We start from the raw sequence: 19,615 nt of genomic DNA on the forward strand, positions 1-19,615 counted from the left end.
TCTACGAAAGACCTATGAAAGTCCTACATCAGCATGATTTATTTGTCATTTAATAGTCTCAGCAATATTTTTAGTTCCTCTCTGATCGATAAAAATCAAAGTTATCCCTTGTATATACATAATTTTCCTTTAATTATAATTTCATAACAATATATAGCAAAAAATGCTCAGTATCCATCGATTCGATAATTAGTATATCACTACTCTTGCACTTTTGTCGAATCAATTATCAACTTATATTATTATCAATATTTCTTTTGACGCGCGCGTAAATAACATAGTTACCATTCAGTTCGTCGCTAAGTCAACATTTTAATCAGCGTGGAATTGCTCACATTTATATACATTTAATCATTAAAACAGATAACACGCCACATTTATATACGTTCTCCACATTTGTTAATAATTTAGATCCATAAATGAGTCTGTTCAGATAATAACAGATATATAGTGTTATAACAAATATTAATTTTTTTTTTCAAAGTTTTAGAATTTTAATTAAAATGAAACTTTGGAAGAAGTTATCATTCTGCAGAAGATGAATATAAGTTACGTTTAATACTTGGTCAAGTTTAAATAGACAATTGTCTCCACTAATAATATCATTATTTTGTTACAATAATCAATTTTCCAAATATAGGAATAATTTGTTATTTGTATAACAAATATAGAGATTCATTCAATAAACTTTCTTTTTTCCATTTTTCAACAGATTCATTTTTTTAGAGCATTGAGAATCTTTGGCACTGATATTCGTTAGGAATTCCTGCCCTATTAAATGTATAAGCAAAAATAATATATTCACACATCATTATCTTTTTTTTCTCCCTATAAAGTTTCGTAATTTCCCCTCTATCTAAAATTTTTAAAAAATATTTTATCCAGCGGAGAGAGTAGTTAAGTATCTTGTATGCGCGAGAATGAATCAAGTAGTAAAGTGTATTTGTGTTCATAATTGATGCAACCGATGATGCATTTTTTTCATTGACTACTAATAATGGAGATAAAAGAGGTGCAAGATATTTAAATGAAGATGAAAAAGAATCTTGCATAAAAGTAGATTTTAAAAAGCTTTAGAAATTGAAAATATCTTTGACTATAATATAATCAAAAAACTTATTCTATGAATTCACTCTATTTTTTTGACTCTTCCTCGCTCGATTTGTTTGTTGGTGTTGTTCATTTACAATTTTTTAGCAATTAAGAGAGCTATCTAACAATAAGATAGTGAAACTCGACGGTACACGAATATCTTTCTCATCCACTGCGTAACGTTTACGTACAATATATTCTTTAAAAAAATAATCTTGTTCTCTCGTCCCTTATATATTGAAGTAAATTGAAAAATGCGCACAAAAAAATATATATATGTATATAAAATAATAAACCTATGATCTCTCTTGAGGACGTGCGAACATTAAAAGGCCCTCCGCGTTTAGTCACGAACGAATGTCCAAAAATAATTCGCACCCTCAAACTGGCAGTGTTTGAGAAGCCTGTTTTGCGCGCGCAATTATAGCTTCGTGTAAAACAGGCATTATAAAATTCTTGATAATACTAAAACCGGTGCTAGTTATACTGGCGTGTCACATAAATTGTCGAGTTCGTAGAGATCTGCAAATGCATGACATATAATATTTTTGCGGTTCCCATTTACGATTGACAAATAATTTATTTATCGAACATATCTTTCGTATCATTACTCAATGTTCGACCGAATAGCCAGATACTAACGGCAGTTATCACTAGACGAAAAAAAGTAATTCTTTATTGCATTGTCCTATAATGCTTTCACACACAACTGATACTTTTAGCACAGTCGCTAAGCTATAGAATATTGATTATCAATTACTTACTGTTGCAGATATAACAGTCTATGTGAATACACAATTAAGTCTATTTGAATGGAATCAAAGGCCTGAGTGCAAAAATCGGATAAATCCGTTATTTCGATACTTTGCAAACTTGAAGACTAAAAAAAAAATTGATTTTTAAATCTTGGCTAAAGAAGAAAAAATATGTAGAATCTTAGAGAAAGTAATTTCGAGTGTGATAAATATTAAAGGTACTCTTGTCCAACTATCAGCTGCTTGAATACACGTTTAAAACTACGAAATATTTTCTATTTGATTCTTTTAACTTTCTCTCTAACATCTAAAAAAATGTCTTCGCACTTTGGGTTAGTATTGTTTGGTTCTCACAACAAAATATCGTTGCGTTTTTGAATCAGAACCAAGCTATTCAGATAGTATCTTCTATTAAGTAACTAAGATAATAGACCTACGCGATGATAAGTGAATAAACAAGAGAAGAATCGATAATCGAGAGTAAGTAAAGACGAAAAAATTCGGCACAAATAAAACGTGAAATTTAAGTCACCGTTTGTCTTAGCGGGTTTAGCATGCCTTGCCTGGTCCGGAAGCTCTTTGATCCTCCATCCGTCCGGCTTGAAGTCGTTGAATTAGAGCAAATAGATCTTCCTCAGGCACAGTGGAGCCCGATTGAGCGTTTCCGTTGGCTCTTTGACTTCTCTCCTCTTCTGCATCTTGTAATGTTGATGCAGCTGGTAGAGGACTCCGTTGGTCTTCCAAACGTGAACTCTGAAAGCAAATACAATATGTATTTCAATACGCGACAATACCATTCATGTGCATAAGAAAAAAATATAAGCAACATGAAATATGATTCCTGAGAGCGTGCAATAAAACTTTGCGATAAAATAATGAAAGTTTCTGCGTGTTAGTTAAGTTTAGTTGTCAACCTGGCATCTGACGAGCATTTCGATAAAGGAATCATCGGCATCCTGATTGGTATTCAGCCCTGGCAAATAAGGTAACGTCACTCGTTGTTCGTCCATCCGTTTACTTTGCATTCCAGCGATTAATTCTAGCAAATCCTCGCCATCTCTGCAAGTGAGATATATTAGTTATAAAAATATAAAGCAATAAGTTGAATAATAGCACCCTATTTACGATAGATATTTTCACGTACTTATCCTCCATCTCGGATACTTCTGACGTAATCGTTCGGAACTTTGAATTGTGCTTCGCATTGAGCGCGCAACGTTGATCGTCCATTCTACCTGACTGAAATCGAGACAGCAGATCGAAGAAGTTATCATCTTCCTGAGACGGTTGCGATGCGACATTGTTGCCTTTGTCCGATACAATTTCTGATTTATCTTTTTGCTTTGTATCAGGTGTGAGCTGATGAAAAATTGTTAATTGTAATATTTAGTAAATGAAATTACATATTTTAAGTAAAACTAATATTAATCTTTTCTACATACTTCTCAATCAGTTTAATGCTTTATACAATAACTTTTGATATAAATATAGCTAAATTAATTATACAATATGTTCATTTGAAAAGTTCCCCCTTGTTTATTTTATGACTGATTAATTTTTGCGAAAAATATCGAAAGACGTAAATTTTGTTTTTGAAAGGGACGTATAAATATGATAAATGCAACGGTATATTACTTCATCGCCTTCGCAGGGGTAGCTACCCCTTCAAAAATCTTAAATGGCAATGTAGGTTAAGTGGCATACAATAATGAAGATGATTCTCAAACTCTAAAAGCCAACATTTTTTAAAATATTTGTTGGAACGTCTATACATTCCTGTACAATTCGACACAAATCATTCATATTTTCTACTGGTGTTTTAAAAACAACAGATTTTAAGTGTCCCGACAGAAAAAAGTCCAGAGGAGTTAAATCCGGAGATCTTGATAACCACTCAAGCGGAGATACCAAATAAAATAAATAAATTTATTTAAATTGTATCTTTGCATCAAAATTTTTTTCTGATTTTTATGAAATTTTTATACCTGAAACTTTGTAGTATGATTTCTCGAAAAATATTTACTCAAATTAAAAGAAACAAACGTGGTTATACAGATATTATCAAAAGACCTTTAAAGTGATATGCCACTTGACCCCTATTGCTATTTAAGGGGTTTTTGAAGGAGTAGCTACCCCTGCGAAGGCGATGAAGTAATACCGTTGCGTTTATCATATTTATATGTCCCCTTTGAAAACAAAATTGACGTCTTTCGGTATTTTTCGCAAAAATTAATCGGTCACAAAATAAACAGGGTGAAAACTTTTCAAATAAACATACTGTATATAATAAAAAATAAATGAAATGAAGTAAATTCCAATAATTATAATCCAATTTGTTTTATTGTAATTTCACAATAGCGCTTTTCAAAATAAAGAAAATTCAATTTGTTTTATTGCAAATCACAATAGCGCTTTTTAAAATAAAGAAAATTCAATTTGTTTTATTGCAAATCACAATAGCGCTTTTTAAAATAAAGAAAATTGTTATGCAAACCTTTATAAGATCGAGATTGTCCATGCTTTGTCGTCTGATCCTATATCTGCGGGAGGTTGTTATCGGCACATTCGATGTTGTATTTGTAGATAGTTGCGTGATTAGATTCTCCTTGATTCTCTCCCGCTGATGCTTTCCCAGGCCAAGAATTTTTTGTAAATCGTTAATGTTCATCTGTGCAGTAGCTTGACCCATTTCATCTTCCACTTCTTTCGAAATGTGTAAATGCAGATTCGCAAAATGTAGCGCTTTTTCGTGATTGCCCATTGCCGCATAGGCGTTGCCTAGTGACCAGCAAGCACGTCCTTCGCCAATACGATCTTTTAATTGTTGAGCTATATCCAGATGCCACAGATGGTACTCGATGGCCGCCGAATAGTCGCGTAGAAGAGTATAAGTGTTGCCTAGAGAGTAACATGCTTGTGCTTCTACGTCGCGATCGCCCAACTCTTGTGCAAGAGCTAAAGTTCTCCTAAAAATTGAGCGATTTTTCCATGTATTCAGACATCAAACTGTACAATTAATTCAATAAAGTAATATTTACTTATAATGTTGCGCAGCTTTTTCAAATTCGCCAAGAAATATATGTGAATTTCCGAGATTACTGTTGGCTCTCCTTTCAGCTGGTTTGTCGCCAAATTCTCTGGCAATTTTTAAACGTTCATTGTGATAGTAAATGGCCTGTTGGAAATCGCCCAATAAATAAAACGTATTGCCCAAGTTACCACACGCTCTGCCTTGCGCCGCAGAATCTTCCAGTTCTCTCACCAACTCCAAATTTTCTCTAAAGAAAGTGAAAAATATTAAAAATATGATGGATAATATATAATTAAAAAATAATAGAAAATAATTATAGAATAATCAAAATCTTACTCATAATAGCGTACAGCCTGTTGCAAGCACTCCCGAACTTCTTCAGAGAAATCTCCTGGATCCTGATTACCTATTCGACCTGCCTGTTTGCCCTTAGCATGATATACATTTCCCAAATTGTATAGAGCTCTTCCCTCGCTAAGCTGCATCACAAAATTAAAAAAAAAATATAAGATGAAATAATAAGAATAAATAATTCATAGGAAATACAATTTCTAAAGAATGCTCTCATCTTTCACTTTTTTATTAAAATTGAATAAATTTCTTCTAATTAGTGATTGACTTAAAAATAATATTGAAGTATATACCTTATCTCCAATTTCTCTGGAGATCTCTAGATGTCTCTTGCAACATATCATGGCTTCATCAAACTTGCCCATAACTTTGAGCGTGTTACCTAAATTTCCACTGGACTTGGCTTCGCCCAGTTTGTCGCCCATGTTCCTGGCAAGTGTCAGATCCAACTTGTGATACTGCATTGCCTTAACGTAGTCACTCAGATAGAAGTATGCATTGCCTAGTTGGCTGTAAATCGCGCTAAGTATCCGTAGATCGTCTGTGCCAGCTTGAATCGCTGCCTGAAAGAATGCTACGCCAGACTTGCAGTCGCCAGTCTTGCACAGTCGCTCGCCCTCCAGTGCCAGTTCCAGGCACATGTTCCATCTCTCGCTAGTCTGATAAACATTATAAAATATTATATTACACAATATATCTTTTGTAGAAAATTGTAATCGCATGATGCATACATTCATTCCGGAATAAAAAATTTGCCGGGTGCAAATGCATGCAAAAAAAAAAACAGGAAATAAATAGATCCGGAGGTGTGAGTCACGCGTGGGAGAGTCAACGACGTCAATCAGATGTTGATTCACTCACTTGTCCCTCAGATGAAAGATTCTCCGCGCTGGCACTCAGAGACATCCTAACTCGTTGTTATGTCTTTTCCTCAAAATCAAACGTAATTGTTCAACCGTCGAATGTTAGAACGTGCTATTAACGTTGCTATTAGCTTGCGAAAGCGACAATAATTGATGCTCGCATGATATTCGACTACTCCGATTATAAAGGAAGAATCTCCACTCATAATCGCGTCATCGTCCACCTCCTCCTCCCGCGAATATATCCTACAGATTTTTTTTATCTTGCCGAAGCGAAGCCCTTTGACGCAAAGCGACTCTGCGACGCGTCCAAACAAATGGCGCTGCTTTTGAGAGGAGTACTAGAGGTTACTAGAGGTTACTAGAGGTTACTAGAGGTGCGTTCAAAAATTCTACCGTGAAAATTTTTGCTCTCTTCTCCCGATTGAAAATTAAAATTAAAAATAATAAATTAATTAAAAATTAAAAATAATAAATAAAGATAATTATATTATTTTTTTATTATTATTATTATTATAAAAATAATAAATAAAAATTAAAGGGATCCAAAAGCTGTTCTATATATATATATATATATATATATATATATGCAAATATACACATAAAATAAAATAGGTTCTCTCGGGACAGAATTGCATAAAAGAATATTTGTAAACTTTTAGAAATAAGCTTTGAAGTCTAGATACGAGTAAAAAGTATTCGCCTGGAAAAATATGTTGTGCAGCAAAACATTTATTTCAGGCGAATACTTTTTATCTAGACTTTCTAAAAATTCACAAATATTCTTTCATGCAATTTTAGGAAGAGAAAACATATTTTATTTTATGTGTATAAATTACAACTTTTATAATTGTTAAAACTCGATCGATAGTTCCCCTTAAATGCTACTCTACCCTAGGATGGGTAGGATTTCCGAACGCATTCCGATTAGAATCTAGAGTTGCAATGCTGCTATTGGATGTCCGCCACGCATGCGCGAAAGACTTGATGATACAGCTTGCCTCTGGTCCCTGAAATTTGAACGATGGCGACATTGCTGTCAAAGTGAAACTGGAATTTTTATAACGCGAGACGCGAGACGCGAGACGCGAGTCGAGTTCGTCTGCATGTCGTGTAGCTTCTTACGTATTTTATTTATTAAAGCAGATCTTTTCGCGGAGATAAGGAAGAGGAGAACGTGAAACGGCACGTCTTCTCCAAGAAAATCGATGCATCCGCGATAGTTCGCGATAGAAGTGACGGGACGGCGAGTGTCCGAGACAGATTGCGGAGCATCGTCGTCACCTCACCTGGCGAAGATTATCGAACGACGCAACCTCCCTACTGAGGCGTTCTCATCTCGCCGGCTTGTCGCAAGTAGACAAGCAAAGCGAGAAATATAGAGAGAGAGTGAGGATCTAAACACAGCTGAGATTAACGATTGCCTTGCTCCTCCCTAATTAGTTTCGTAGCTTTCCTAGCCGACGATGAGCGACAAAAAGCAGGTAGGTGAAAAACCCAGTAGCGAGGTTGCTAATCGATTTGGAAGCTGTAGGGATCTGAGCGACATTGTGCCGTTGTATCCACCGCGCTTTCTTTATCTGAAACCGCTTGCCAAAGTTAACGTGTCGGTCAGTCTGCCCCAACTGAAGACTCCAGGTAAAAATATCATCGTCAAATCAAATACATCCTGGTGGCCTCCTCCATTGAGGTTGGACCATGAGGTTCAGACCTTATGTCACTCTGTCTTCTTTTTTTTTTTCTCTATTTATTGATCCTTTTCTCTTAGCTAAGAAACGGTATCTTGCGATACGAAGAAAATTGTATAGCGCAGCGTTGGAATCGCATATAACTATACTTTTGTTTTAAACTAAAATTTAGAATAACATTTCTCTTGATAATCACTTTATAATATTAATTATTTTAATTTTCATTTAATATTACTTGCAAAAATAATTTATATTAATTTTAAACCTATGATTTTGCATCTTTTTTTATCAGCGCTTAGCATTTTGTTAGTATTAACTCAATCGTTGGCAATCAGTTTAGACGGATGAGTTTTAATTTTAATATTATCTATGTTCTTGTTGATTTGACATTAATTGTCTTGGATTTGTTGCAACAAGTTTATCACATCGTCGCAATTATATACTTGTGTTTGTGCTTTGGACAATCTCTACCAAAAGGAGAATAATGTAATAATCAACTGATGGAAGAAAATACCATGATTCCAAGTGATCCGTGCGAAGCCACGAGCACTTGTAACAGCTATAGGAAACAGCTTCTTACAGAAACTTAACTGCGCTATGAACAGGCAAAACAATATCAACATGGGATGTAATGGAGAAGATACGCGCACTCATCCTGCCAGACGAGTTTGCATCCCTAAAAGTGGCCAAGAGCAGCCTGGAGTTTATCCGGCTGGAGGGCGACCTGCAGGACCGTTGCAGGTTGCCAAAGGTGTTGGCCAGGTTGGACTCGCAGCGCTTGAGTTTGACTGGATTCCCCAATGTTCTCAAGGTACGAAAGCTAAGTTTGATCTGCAGCTTGATATTTTACAACTGATCAAATTTAACGTTGATGTGACTTGGAACATGTAAAGTATAAAAACATTATGCAACTTTAATAGAGTCCCATATCAGAAAAATTATATTTATTCCTTTAATTAATTAAGGTCCGCGCGGCCGAGGCGAAGGACGACTTTCCGACCAGACACAGCTGGGATTCCTACTTCAGGGATGCAAAACATATGAACGAGTTGAAGGCTGGCGAAAGGCCGGATACTATCCACATTACCGGTCTACCGGTTAAATGGTTCGTCGAAGATGGTGCCAGCGTTCCAAATGAGTTACTTATCTGTAAGATTTTCAAGAAGTGGGGCACATTGAGAAAAGTAGACGTGCCTGCCGCTGATCCCTACAGGTCCAGGATGCGGCTTGGCAATAACATACACAAGTTCAGCTATGAGGATGGCATTTTTTTCGACGCATTCATACAGTACAATGAATACATGGATTTTGTTAAGGCGATGGACGCCCTGCGTGGCATGAAACTGCTGAAGAAGGACGATCAGAACACGCTGATCGCGATAATAAAGGTATTCAATGAAAAAAAATACATTGGCTTGTAATATCAATATCTTTTTACCTCATCTATTAATTCTAGTATGCAACATGAACCTAAAATTTTATAAATTGTAAACATAATATAATGTGACAAATAGCATACATTTGAAACATGTATTGCAATAGCTTAGATTAAATAAGCGAAATAACACATAACGTTACAAAAAGAAATATTTGTTGACAAGTAAAATAATTTGATACAGGTTGATTTTGACAAGACCAAACATATGAGCGACAGTTCGTTATCGCATCGAGAATTCGAGAGAAAGCGTTTGATAGCGCAGGACAATTTGGCAGCCGAGAAACTTCGAAAGAAGGAAGAGGCAGAAAAGAAGCGGCGAGAAGAACAAAAGTAAGCGTTGAAATAAGAAAGAAATATTTTACAAAAAACGTGTATACATACAGAATTATATTTATCCTTTATGTGTGATATTAAATCATTTTTTCTTTTCTACTTTGATTACTATAGAAAAAAAGAGGAGGCAGATTTGGTAGCGAGAGCAAGCCGACAGCGAAAGCGAGAAGAAAAACGAAAACGGAAGGTACTCACGACATATCGCAAGCAAGAAGAGGACAAGGTATCAATGAAGATTGCTAGGGAAGAAAAAAAGTTGATAAAAGCTCAACGACAGTTGGAGAGCATACGATTATTAGATGAACTGTTTGATAGGATAAAGGTGAGTAACAAAAAACTTGTAATAATTGTTTAAAAAAAGAAAACAAGTTATTTATGAGAGATTCGTAATCATAGATAAAAGTGGAAAATAATGAGATTAAATTGAATCAAAATGTAAATACTGAAACAAAGAAAGACGAAAAGAAAAATGATCAAGTGAATGAAAGTGGTAATAAATTAGATTCCGAAAATGACAAAAAAAATAAAGAGAAGCAAACCAAGAAGAAGAAAGCGAAGAAAGAAAAGAAGAAAAAGGTATGTTGTTTAATCTTACATTAGCATTATTTTGGTTGTACGCAATGTAATGATATTTAAGAATTTACACCGACGTAATGATATTCAAAAATTGTAACATTATACTATTGTTTATAGAAAAAGCGAAAGAAATCTCAGAAAAAACGGAAAAGAGACGATGGTTCCGGTTCGGATAGCACAGCTGGAGAAGAGACAGATGAAGACACGAACAAGAAAAAACTCAAAAGCGTTATTAGAAACGATCGCGCATCTTCATCTGCTGGTAAATTTTGATTATATAAAATATAATATTAGCGTAAAATAAAAAGAGGTAAGGCAATATCACATGCCATTAATTGCAGGTGCCGTTGTTCCCGCTACAAATCTTCCTTACTCACACTCCTACTCTGATTCGAGGATGCCGATGATGCCAATCGCGACAGGACCGTTTCACGCGCTAAGAATATCGGTGCCAAGGTATCCTGGAGGAATGTTGAGGCCGCCAATGCCAGGCTATTCATTGATTCATCATCATCCTATGTTACCTATGAGGAGGGGTCGAAGATATAATCCTCGATACGACATGAATTCTTATGCACTGACTAATCCCTATTTGTACAATGGTCAATATTATGAATATTTTACGCATCTGGTGGATCGAGATTCAGAGCGACAAGAGTCGAAAACGCGTGGACGTCGAAGATCGAGAAGTAGATCTATCTCGAAGACGAAAACCAAATCGAGGTCCAAAACGGTATCCAGGAGCGTTTCCAGATCGCGTAGCGCGAGACGAAGCCATTCACGTTCCAAAAGTAGAAGATCAAAATCGGGCTCTAGATCGCGATCACGCCGTTCCAAATCATCGCGGTCCAGGAGCCGTTCTAGGTCCCGGGGTCGCCGGAAATCGGCAAGCAGATCCATTTCCAAGAGGAGGACAAGATCAGATTCCAGATCAAAACACAAGAGTAATACCAAATCACGTAGTAGATCGAAGTCAAGTTCCAGAAGACGAAGCCGTTCTAGATCCAGACGAAGATCGCGATCCAGGAGTCGCTCCAAATCTCGTGGCAGCTTCAGAACGCGTTATAAGAGACGCGGCAGAAGATCCGCTTCCGTCGTCAAAGTCACACGAGCGAGGTCACGACCTATATCACCCAGACGGAAATCGCGCAGCAGTTCCTGGTCTATGCCGAAGTCCCCAGATCGGCGAAGTTGTTCTTGGTCGAGAACAGTTTCCGCGAATAATATTGATGAGCAAAACGTGAACGAAATATCTAATAAGGGCATTCAAGAGGAAGTAACGAAGACAGCAGAAGTACAAAAGGAAGCAAAGTGATAAATTACTTATATTTCTCTTCTTTTTTTTAAGTATAACAAGAAACAATCTTTTTTTAAATGCTGTGTTATGTGTGAAAAAAAAACTGATCAAACTTATATTGATTTATTTTGCATGAAAAGTGAAATAATTATTAATGTTGATATTTTGTAAGGGGTCATTAATTTATATTAATTGATATTGACGAATTAGAAAGTTTCTGATAAGGAAAAATTATATATTTTTTCTTCGAATCTTCCGAGAAACCTTCAACTTATTCTTTCCATTTTCTCGTTCTACTCTCTTCCTTTCTCTATTGAAACATTTTTATTTTCCTTTGATCTAATGACTCTTGTTTAGTCCTTGTTATATGCATTATTAACTGTAAGGATCGATTGATACAGGGAATAAGAAAAAACTCCAAAACGCATCCTTCCGACTTGCAAATTTATTTGTTCTCGGCATGAAAACGCGTTGGTTCATAGACATCGTAATAGTTACATATGCGCGTTCCGTCCCGTTCGTTAAATGATGATCGATCAGCTTCGTAATTACACTAGTAGTTTTCAAAGAGTATCTCGACCGGGCCTTATTTTTAACGCAGGATCGCAATTTAAATCGCTTAGTGCCATGGCGTTCGTATATTTCCTCTCCTTTAAAAATATGTGCTACGTTTCTGTCGCCGCTATTATAATTAAATACACGTGACGTATGTACATACTTGACGCACAATCGCATCCCGCAATTACTGGCAATTACTTGTCACGACGCTCTTAATCACTGTTGATGTCGAGTCTAATAATGGAAGATACTTGTCGTTCTCCTTTTCTCTTCGAAATATATCCTCTCGTTTATTATAAACTTACTGGGGTTATACTTCCCTCCTCCTCTTCTTTCCTCTTCCATTTAATTATCCCCTAAGTTGATCCTATCCTCGGAATTGATTAGATATTGACTACTTTCAAGATTCGTTGCGTGGGTTTTTTTTTTTTTTTTTTTTTTTTTTTTTTCAGTTTAAAGCAACGCGGACGATAGCATCTCTCCTCCTCGTCTTAAACTATTAATCGTCATTTATTATAATAATGCGCTGATAATCCGTATTGATGCTAATTATATTTAATTATAATTATTAGCGACTTTTTTTTAAGTTATTAAATTTTTTTTCCTAACGCAGAGATTTTCCATCACTCATATGCCGCTGTTTATTGTATATAATTCATGTATAAGAGAGAATTATACGTTCAAATGCACGTAGCTATAAATTTTAAGTTAATTTTATGACGAATGAAACTCCTAAAGATTATATGCAAGCGATTTAAAAAAAATAGAACAGTAACATTTAATTCATCAGAGTAGCGAAATAATCGATGCGAAATTTTCGATCAGAAATAGTATTTTCTTATAATAAAGATCTCGTATGACTATTCGAATAGTAACTGTATATCGACGAGAACTGCTTTCTAATCAATATCGCAAGAGTCGAGTCTCGCGGAAAGATTGGCACAAGCTCGCGAATGGCTAGTGTGATGAAAAATAATCTTTTTTTTCGCCAAGATTTCTTTTTTTTTTTCCTCTTTTGGCGATCCAAACGCAAAGCGCTATCGTCCGCGTGAATCTTTGTTAATTAAAAGCGAGAACAGCGTCGTTACATCGTTCAAGTCTAGAAATCACAGAAATGCCTGATTGCTCTTCAACAATCGACATCGTTACATCTCGATATATGTATGTTGATGATAGTTATAATTATATATTATATTTAAGAAACTATCTAATTAAATTACGTAAAGGAGTCTAAAGAAACTGATCACCTTTCAAATTTAAAAAGCTCGTAAGTTCTAAAGTTATGCCTAAAATTAAAGAGAGCCCAAAAGTCTAAAAATACACAATTACAATGATTATTTAATATTTCAGGGATTCAAAATCTATATATATTTCTAATTACCTGCATTTTTTTAAGAAAATTTCAAAATACGCACTGATATAGATTCTAAAAATAACTTTTTTTCAAGATTTCTAAAATAAGTTTTAATAAGGATGTAAGTTTCAACAGAGTTTCAAAATTCAAATTAAAAATTATTTTTCTTATTAATAATTGCGCAGCTATAGGTCCATCAAATAACAGAATGTCCGATACTCTAACGAGTTTTTCGTTTCATTTACAACTTCAAAAGTTGGTCAAAGAACTCGTAGATGAAAGCTGACTCGCCACCAAGTTTGAAACACCCTGTATATGTGATGTATGCGTAAATGTAATTATATTACATATATAATTATAACTATAATGAGAACAATCATCTTTCAACCGCGTACATCGCGCTTATATAATCCTCGAACAACGAGATGTAAAGTATTAACACGACACCCTGTGTGCTACTTTCTTGTGAGCTCGACCTGTCGCGAGCCGGCTCGATATCGAAAGGATACACAAAAGATGCAGCGTAGTAGAAGGAGTCTCTTTCGGGAGGATCCCCCACGTCCCTATAGGGTAGGATGATCGCTTCGCGAATTTTTCTGGTTGTCAAAGTATCGATTGTAGCGCGAATACGAGTTTGATAGGGGAGACCGATCGGAGTCTGGGGATCGTTGATAACGACACATATCAATATCCGCGAGTGTGAACAAAATATATATTCGATGATATGAAGAAATAAGTACGTCCGAAAAAAAAAAAAAAAAAAAAAAAAAGAAAAATCTACAAAAATTAAGAAAATCGTGAAAACAATTGCGACTTGATTTTCTCCAAGAATTACGCACAATGATGATAATTTTTTCTCTTTGCGAAAAGAAATATTTATATAATGCGTTTTTTTTCGTTTTTGAATGGCGGGCAGTATCTCTTGTATTTTTTTTTTTCTACGTTCGTTATAATAAATCTCAGAAATGTAGCAAAACTTTGCGAGAGACAGACACTCCAGGTTGCTTTTAAGCGTATTTTATTTTTACATATACTTTTCTGGAATCTCGATTGGCAGATAATATTAACATTATGCTACCGGATATTATCTGGATAAAGTGTTAACGTTGATAGGATACGTCAGGGTATCGATCTGACATAACGACTAATGTGTTGAAACTTTGAAGAAAAATTCATAAATGTAATATGTCCCGAATATAATAAACATCTAAATTGCGAGGATTCGAGATCCTACGAGGATGTAAAGTCCAAAGTTATAATATACTGCTAAATTCAAAGTTTGAAAAGTTGAACAAGTTTTCTTAATTGTTGTGCAAATCGCGAGCTTTCAGGATATAACACGGTCCTGAGTCTTATTTTTTTTAATTTAATACTCAACGTGTTTGTTCGAATTTTTAATATTAAATTCAAGGTCTCCAGGATATCCGAAAAGCGTCGTTTGCGATTTAAACAGAGAATTTCAAGAATCCCCGAAGATACAAAATTCTGAAGAGTCACGAGTTCCCTGAATCTTTAATGTTAAACGTACTTCTCACGGAATTCTTCGTCGAGAAATTTCAAGGATCCACAATCTCTAGAATATAAAGTCACAAGGATCTTAGGTGGATCCGGGATAGTCCACACGTGTGTTTAGACGACAGTTGATCAAATGGGAGGTGGGAGAAATCGGCTCTGGATAGTCGTCGATAGGAACGCGTTAACCGGTCGAACGGGGGTTTGTCACGAAGTTCCGTTCACCGCGAAGTTAATTTAGTCGATTCGTTATAGCGGAGTCTAAAAAAATATCATTAAGTCTCGTCGTAAGAAAAGTTCGCTCTCTCGGTGTGTGCTTCGTATAGTATCAAAACCACTTTTTTTTTTTTTTTAAGCCCTACGAGTTTCTACCGCGATGATGCACTCGCATGCCTCTTGTTTTTTTTCTTTTTTTTTCTTTTTTTAAACAGTGCGCGCCTTCGTCCTTTCTCTAACGAATGTGTGTATTTCAGTTTATACTCATATATACGTATATACTTTACTTTATCTCTGTATATATTTTTTTTCATGTATATATACGTAATTATATTTGTATGCTAATTTGTGCCTTGCCCTATGTCCGCCGTCGTAAAGTAATCGAGAGACTAATAATTAATAGTATAACAACTTACACGATATTATATATTTTAGCCAAGTTAGAATATATGTATATGGGTTTTTCTCTTTGGGTATATATATGTATATGCTTTATATTTATATATAGACCTATTGCCCTAAACCTGTGTAGGAAGGAAACTTTCTCTAATCGTTAATAATAGTCCGTTTTGTTCCAAGATCGTGAATATCATCGATGACGTAGTATCATCGTGCATGATGCGGAGAAATGGGAAAATATCGTATGTCGCGCAAACAATACGGAGCTGTAACGGCGAATTTTTCACAGTGTATTATAATGCTCAATATCAATGGCAAAGATTACATTGTAAATATAGGCGCGTTATATAATGTTGCGCGTACGGTATATAATATCGAATTTTAATAGGGGAGGGGGAAAAAAATTATGACGGATCGTATAATGTCCCGTATGCGTTTAAAAATGTATGTTTCGTTTTCGATGCTGCTCATGTTCATCTTTGTCATGCACCTGATGACAAAGATGACACTCCAAGATTCCGTGATTACTTTCATACTTCGTGATTTCGAAATTTGACAAGTCAACGTTTCGACGGACGAAAAATCTGCAAAATTTTCGTAATTCAAAAACTGTAGAGGGCTAAAAAAGAAAAAAAAAAGGAAATTTTAGATCCCTTTGAAGAACTTCTAGTTCTAACTGTTTTCACGGATGTAAGGATGTAGTGCTTGTAAAATTCGGGTCTGGCAACGTTCAAAAGCACTTCGGACAAGTAGACGTTCGTAAGAAACCAATTCTCGTACCTGAGGATCCCAGATTACTCCATAAATTGATGCAAATGAAGTGAATAGAAACAGGAATGAGACGAATCAAGTTTCTATCAATTGTATATGGTGAAGACAATGATGAGACGGTATTAACAGCACAAGTATAACAACAGTGCACGTTACGCTGCGTCTTATGTGGGTTCTTCCAATGCTCTCAAAATGGAGAGAAAGACAGAGAGAGATAGAGATAGAAAGAGAGAGAGAGAGAGAGAGAGAGAGAAAGAGGAAAAAGGGCTCGTTAAAAACAAGGATTCCTTAATACATGGTCGCTAGGTCACCCTATGTAGATTAATAGATAATACTTTTACTTTAATTAATTAGTTGTTGGTCATTTTATGTAACAATTAGATGGCGACAGAGCCCGCTCTAAGTATAATATATTTGGTATAAGATTTCCGTAAAGTGTGTCTCTCTGAGAGTTAAAACTCTATCGTTATTTCATCGTGTATGACGATATAATTCGTAATAATCATAACAATAACAATCAGAAACGAATATAGATAGTAATAACCGTAATGCTCATATAAATTCGCCCGAGACTGCGCTCGCGTGCGTTTAACTTCTTTTTTTTTTTTTTTTTGCTGCTTTTCATCTCGTTTATTTCTTTTTTTTTTATTACTGTTAATTAATTGCGTGTAAAGATTTAAATCGATCACCGCTCTCCGGTCTTCGACACCTTCGAATTTCTCGCATCGCGATTGGCCCTTAAAATCGTTAATAATGTTAATAATGTTTAATCATCACATCGCGACAGAAATTACTAATCATTTTTTTTTATTCCAAACCATCGAGATAACTGCGTTAAAAAAAAGGGAGGAATCGTTTATTTTTTTTTTCACTGCTTCGCAGTGCACACTAAATTTAAGTTTCGAAAACGAACGATAGTATATAAAATTAAGAAGTGGAAAATATTTGAAAATGACAAGATTTAAAAGAATGTAGAAACCGATCCTATATCATGTCGCAAGAATCCAAAGTTTTAAAAATCGCGAATTTTATACGTTTTAAGAAAGTTAGTTTTACAAGTTCCTACGAATCAACATTCTGCTCTCTCGTATTCCGAACCACAATTTCGTAAATTGTTTAAAGTTACATTGATCTAAAGTTTGAATCATTCAAATTTCATTATTTAAATCTAATATAATACTTATACACGATTTCAACATTTCGGAATTTCTCTAAATGTAATAGATAAATATAAAGATGAACAAAGACCTCGTATATTTCGTCAAGTCTGCGTCAAATTTCGAGGGTGTAAGATGAATTTTAGTCGATCTTTTCTCCTCTACAATTAGAGAAATCAAGATACTGTTATAAACTTTGTATAAAATATGTATGAAAAATTCTAACAATTTTAATTTTATTTTTCAGGAATCCAGATTCCTAATAAAAAATATCAAAGTATAATTAGCTCTAGTAATTTATATAAATTCACTAAATTTAATTTTAAATGTAATTAATTAAAAATTCTAATTAATTGATTTTTTTTAGTTGAAATAAAGTATATATAAAATCAATTGCGAATTTAATATAAATACTTACACTGAAATTCAACGCAGAGAGAAAGAGAGAGAGAGAGAGAGAGAGAGAGAGAGAGAGAGAGAGAGAGAGAGAGAGAGAGGGAGAGGGAGAGGGAGAAAGAGAGAGAGAAACTTTATGCAATATCTCCATATATGTATATCCAATGACATGAAATCAATTTGTCATCAATTTTCGTCGTATTTGTATATGCACTCATCTATATATGTAGTTCGCGAGCAAACGCATTTTTTTTTTCTCGATTATAGTTTTTTTTCTCTCCTTTTCATCATGATGTCATGTGTAACTTCACTACGTCGAAGAGTTCGGTAATCATCTACGTACTCACGTTCCTTTTTTTCCTATTACGTACTAACAATATTATCGAATCGGTATCTATCACCTAAGAATCCGATATTGAGACTGTTTTAATTTTACGTTTTTATACTTGGCGTGGTCTTCCTGGCACCATAATGCACTTTTAAGAAATCTATATAAAAATATCATAGAGTTGTCGTGTCCAGTGCGTTGAGTCGCGAGCGAAAGAGGAATGCTGCTTAAACAGAAAGATAGTAGGAGAAACAAGAGAGGAAAAAAAAACTGAAGAAAGAAGGAAAAATTGAAATAATCCAAGCAACTTGATTATTAAAGATAATTGAGAAGAAAAACAAAATTGGGATGTTTTACTCGACTAAAAACTTCATTCAGATAAAGAGACTGACTAAATGAAAGAGTTACATACACGAAATAATCTTTCTATTCGAATAGAAACTCATTCTGCGCGATAAAATTGCGTGGAAATTTTTCTAAACTCAAAGTATCGATCGACACGAGAAAGCTTTCGAGAGAATATGATGCTTCATTTTTCAAATAAATTAATCGGTATTTTTTTTCAACTATATCGAAAAGATAAACAGAAACGTAAAAGTAAGCGAATGAATAATAGATGGTACAAGTTTACTACACTTTTCTTCGTGAAAAAAGAATTCTATGAATTCTTTCATTATATTAGTACGCGTAATTATCTTTATTAACAGATTGCTATCGAAAAATCTATTTATTAGATTGTAAAATATTAAAAGAGTAAAAAGATTACTCGTATAATAGAACGCATAAATGTTTTTATTAGCATCTTTTTTTTTTATTTTTCGATAAGGAAACCACTTTTATCTCCAAGTGAATTTCCAATTTACTAAAAGATAGCAAAGTACCACAATCATCGAACAGTTTTACTTAACTCTTTTAGTTCTTAGTCGACTCTCTTATCTAGATGAAAAATCTGCCCAACTGGGAAAAAGAGAGCAAGGAAAAAGAAAAAGAAAAAAAAAAAGAGTACAAGGTGAGAGAGGTATGAGAACGTTGTGAAAATTGTGTCTGTTTTGGTCCCGTTTCGCATTGCGATTAGCCGCGAAACTACGCTTTCGAAATGAAACGATGACGGACAAGACAAACCAGGTCCCAGCTTTATCCGCGTTAGTGAGCTTTTTCCGCGTGAGCTTTTCCTTGTGAACGGTCGAGGATAAAGGCGGCTCGACCGAATCTTATCCCTTTCGAGAAAATTAATTCAACGACGTTTAATAAACGTCAAATACCTAAATCTGACAATCGAGTGTTAAGTAAATAAAATAAATGAAATATTAAATAAATAAAATAAATGAAATATAATAAAATATTAAAAATAGATACAAGCTTTAAATATAAAGTAAGAAATAAAATTATCCGAGATTGGAATCGATTCACTCTCGTAAACGTTTCTCAAAAATGTTCTACGAACACCTGCGTTCTTGAAAATTCAATTTTATAAATAGAAGTTCCTTTTAATTCTTCTTA

General features: G+C 34.7%; 2 protein-coding genes across 6 annotated transcripts; one reads left to right on the plus strand and one right to left on the minus strand.

Moving 5' to 3' along the window:
* Window positions 1-253: 253 nt before the first annotated feature.
* On the minus strand, window positions 254-6,397 carry Pins (G-protein-signaling modulator pins). Its single transcript, XM_072906784.1, has 8 exons — window positions 6,091-6,397; window positions 5,523-5,888; window positions 5,215-5,357; window positions 4,886-5,125; window positions 4,342-4,813; window positions 2,992-3,206; window positions 2,762-2,906; window positions 254-2,600 (listed from the first exon to the last, which is right to left on the minus strand). The coding sequence occupies exons 1-8, from the start codon at window positions 6,133-6,135 to the stop codon at window positions 2,397-2,399; spliced, it is 1,830 nt and encodes a 609-aa protein (XP_072762885.1). The 5' UTR covers window positions 6,136-6,397; the 3' UTR covers window positions 254-2,396.
* A 718-nt stretch (window positions 6,398-7,115) lies between these two features.
* On the plus strand, window positions 7,116-11,772 carry LOC140673964 (uncharacterized). 5 transcript variants are annotated; one of them, XM_072907230.1, is made up of 8 exons: window positions 7,116-7,730; window positions 8,386-8,591; window positions 8,746-9,168; window positions 9,400-9,548; window positions 9,666-9,873; window positions 9,948-10,127; window positions 10,245-10,389; window positions 10,469-11,772. In XM_072907230.1, exons 1-8 carry the CDS (start codon window positions 7,559-7,561, stop codon window positions 11,440-11,442), a joined length of 2,457 nt encoding a protein of 818 aa, XP_072763331.1. In that variant the 5' UTR covers window positions 7,116-7,558; the 3' UTR covers window positions 11,443-11,772. The 5 variants fall into 5 exon arrangements, with proteins under 5 accessions (XP_072763331.1, XP_072763332.1, XP_072763335.1 ...); XM_072907231.1 differs by having other exon boundaries at window positions 7,590-7,730; window positions 8,198-8,591; XM_072907234.1 differs by having other exon boundaries at window positions 7,601-7,730; window positions 8,363-8,591.
* Window positions 11,773-19,615: the final 7,843 nt, after the last annotated feature.

Source organism: Anoplolepis gracilipes, chromosome 15 (genome assembly GCF_047496725.1).
Source record: "Anoplolepis gracilipes chromosome 15, ASM4749672v1, whole genome shotgun sequence".
Taxonomy (NCBI): Eukaryota; Metazoa; Arthropoda; class Insecta; order Hymenoptera; family Formicidae; genus Anoplolepis; species Anoplolepis gracilipes.

What these genes read in the sequence shown, in the direction of transcription:
- Pins (XM_072906784.1), bottom strand. Translation starts at nt 6,135, where the DNA reads ATGTCTCTGAGTGCCAGCGCGGAGAATCTTTCATCTGAGGGACAA. An exon ending in ATCTTTCATCTGAGGGACAA is followed by an intron (nt 5,889 to 6,090) that starts GTGAGTGAATCA and finishes AATGTTTATCAG; the next exon opens with ACTAGCGAGAGATGGAACAT. An exon ending in CAGGCTGTACGCTATTATGA is followed by an intron (nt 5,126 to 5,214) that starts GTAAGATTTTGA and finishes CACTTTCTTTAG; the next exon opens with AGAAAATTTGGAGTTGGTGA.
- LOC140673964 (XM_072907230.1), top strand. Translation starts at nt 7,559, where the DNA reads ATGAGCGACAAAAAGCAGGTAGGTGAAAAACCCAGTAGCGAGGTTGCT. An exon ending in AACTGTTTGATAGGATAAAG is followed by an intron (nt 9,874 to 9,947) that starts GTGAGTAACAAA and finishes TCGTAATCATAG; the next exon opens with ATAAAAGTGGAAAATAATGA. An exon ending in TCGCGCATCTTCATCTGCTG is followed by an intron (nt 10,390 to 10,468) that starts GTAAATTTTGAT and finishes CATTAATTGCAG; the next exon opens with GTGCCGTTGTTCCCGCTACA.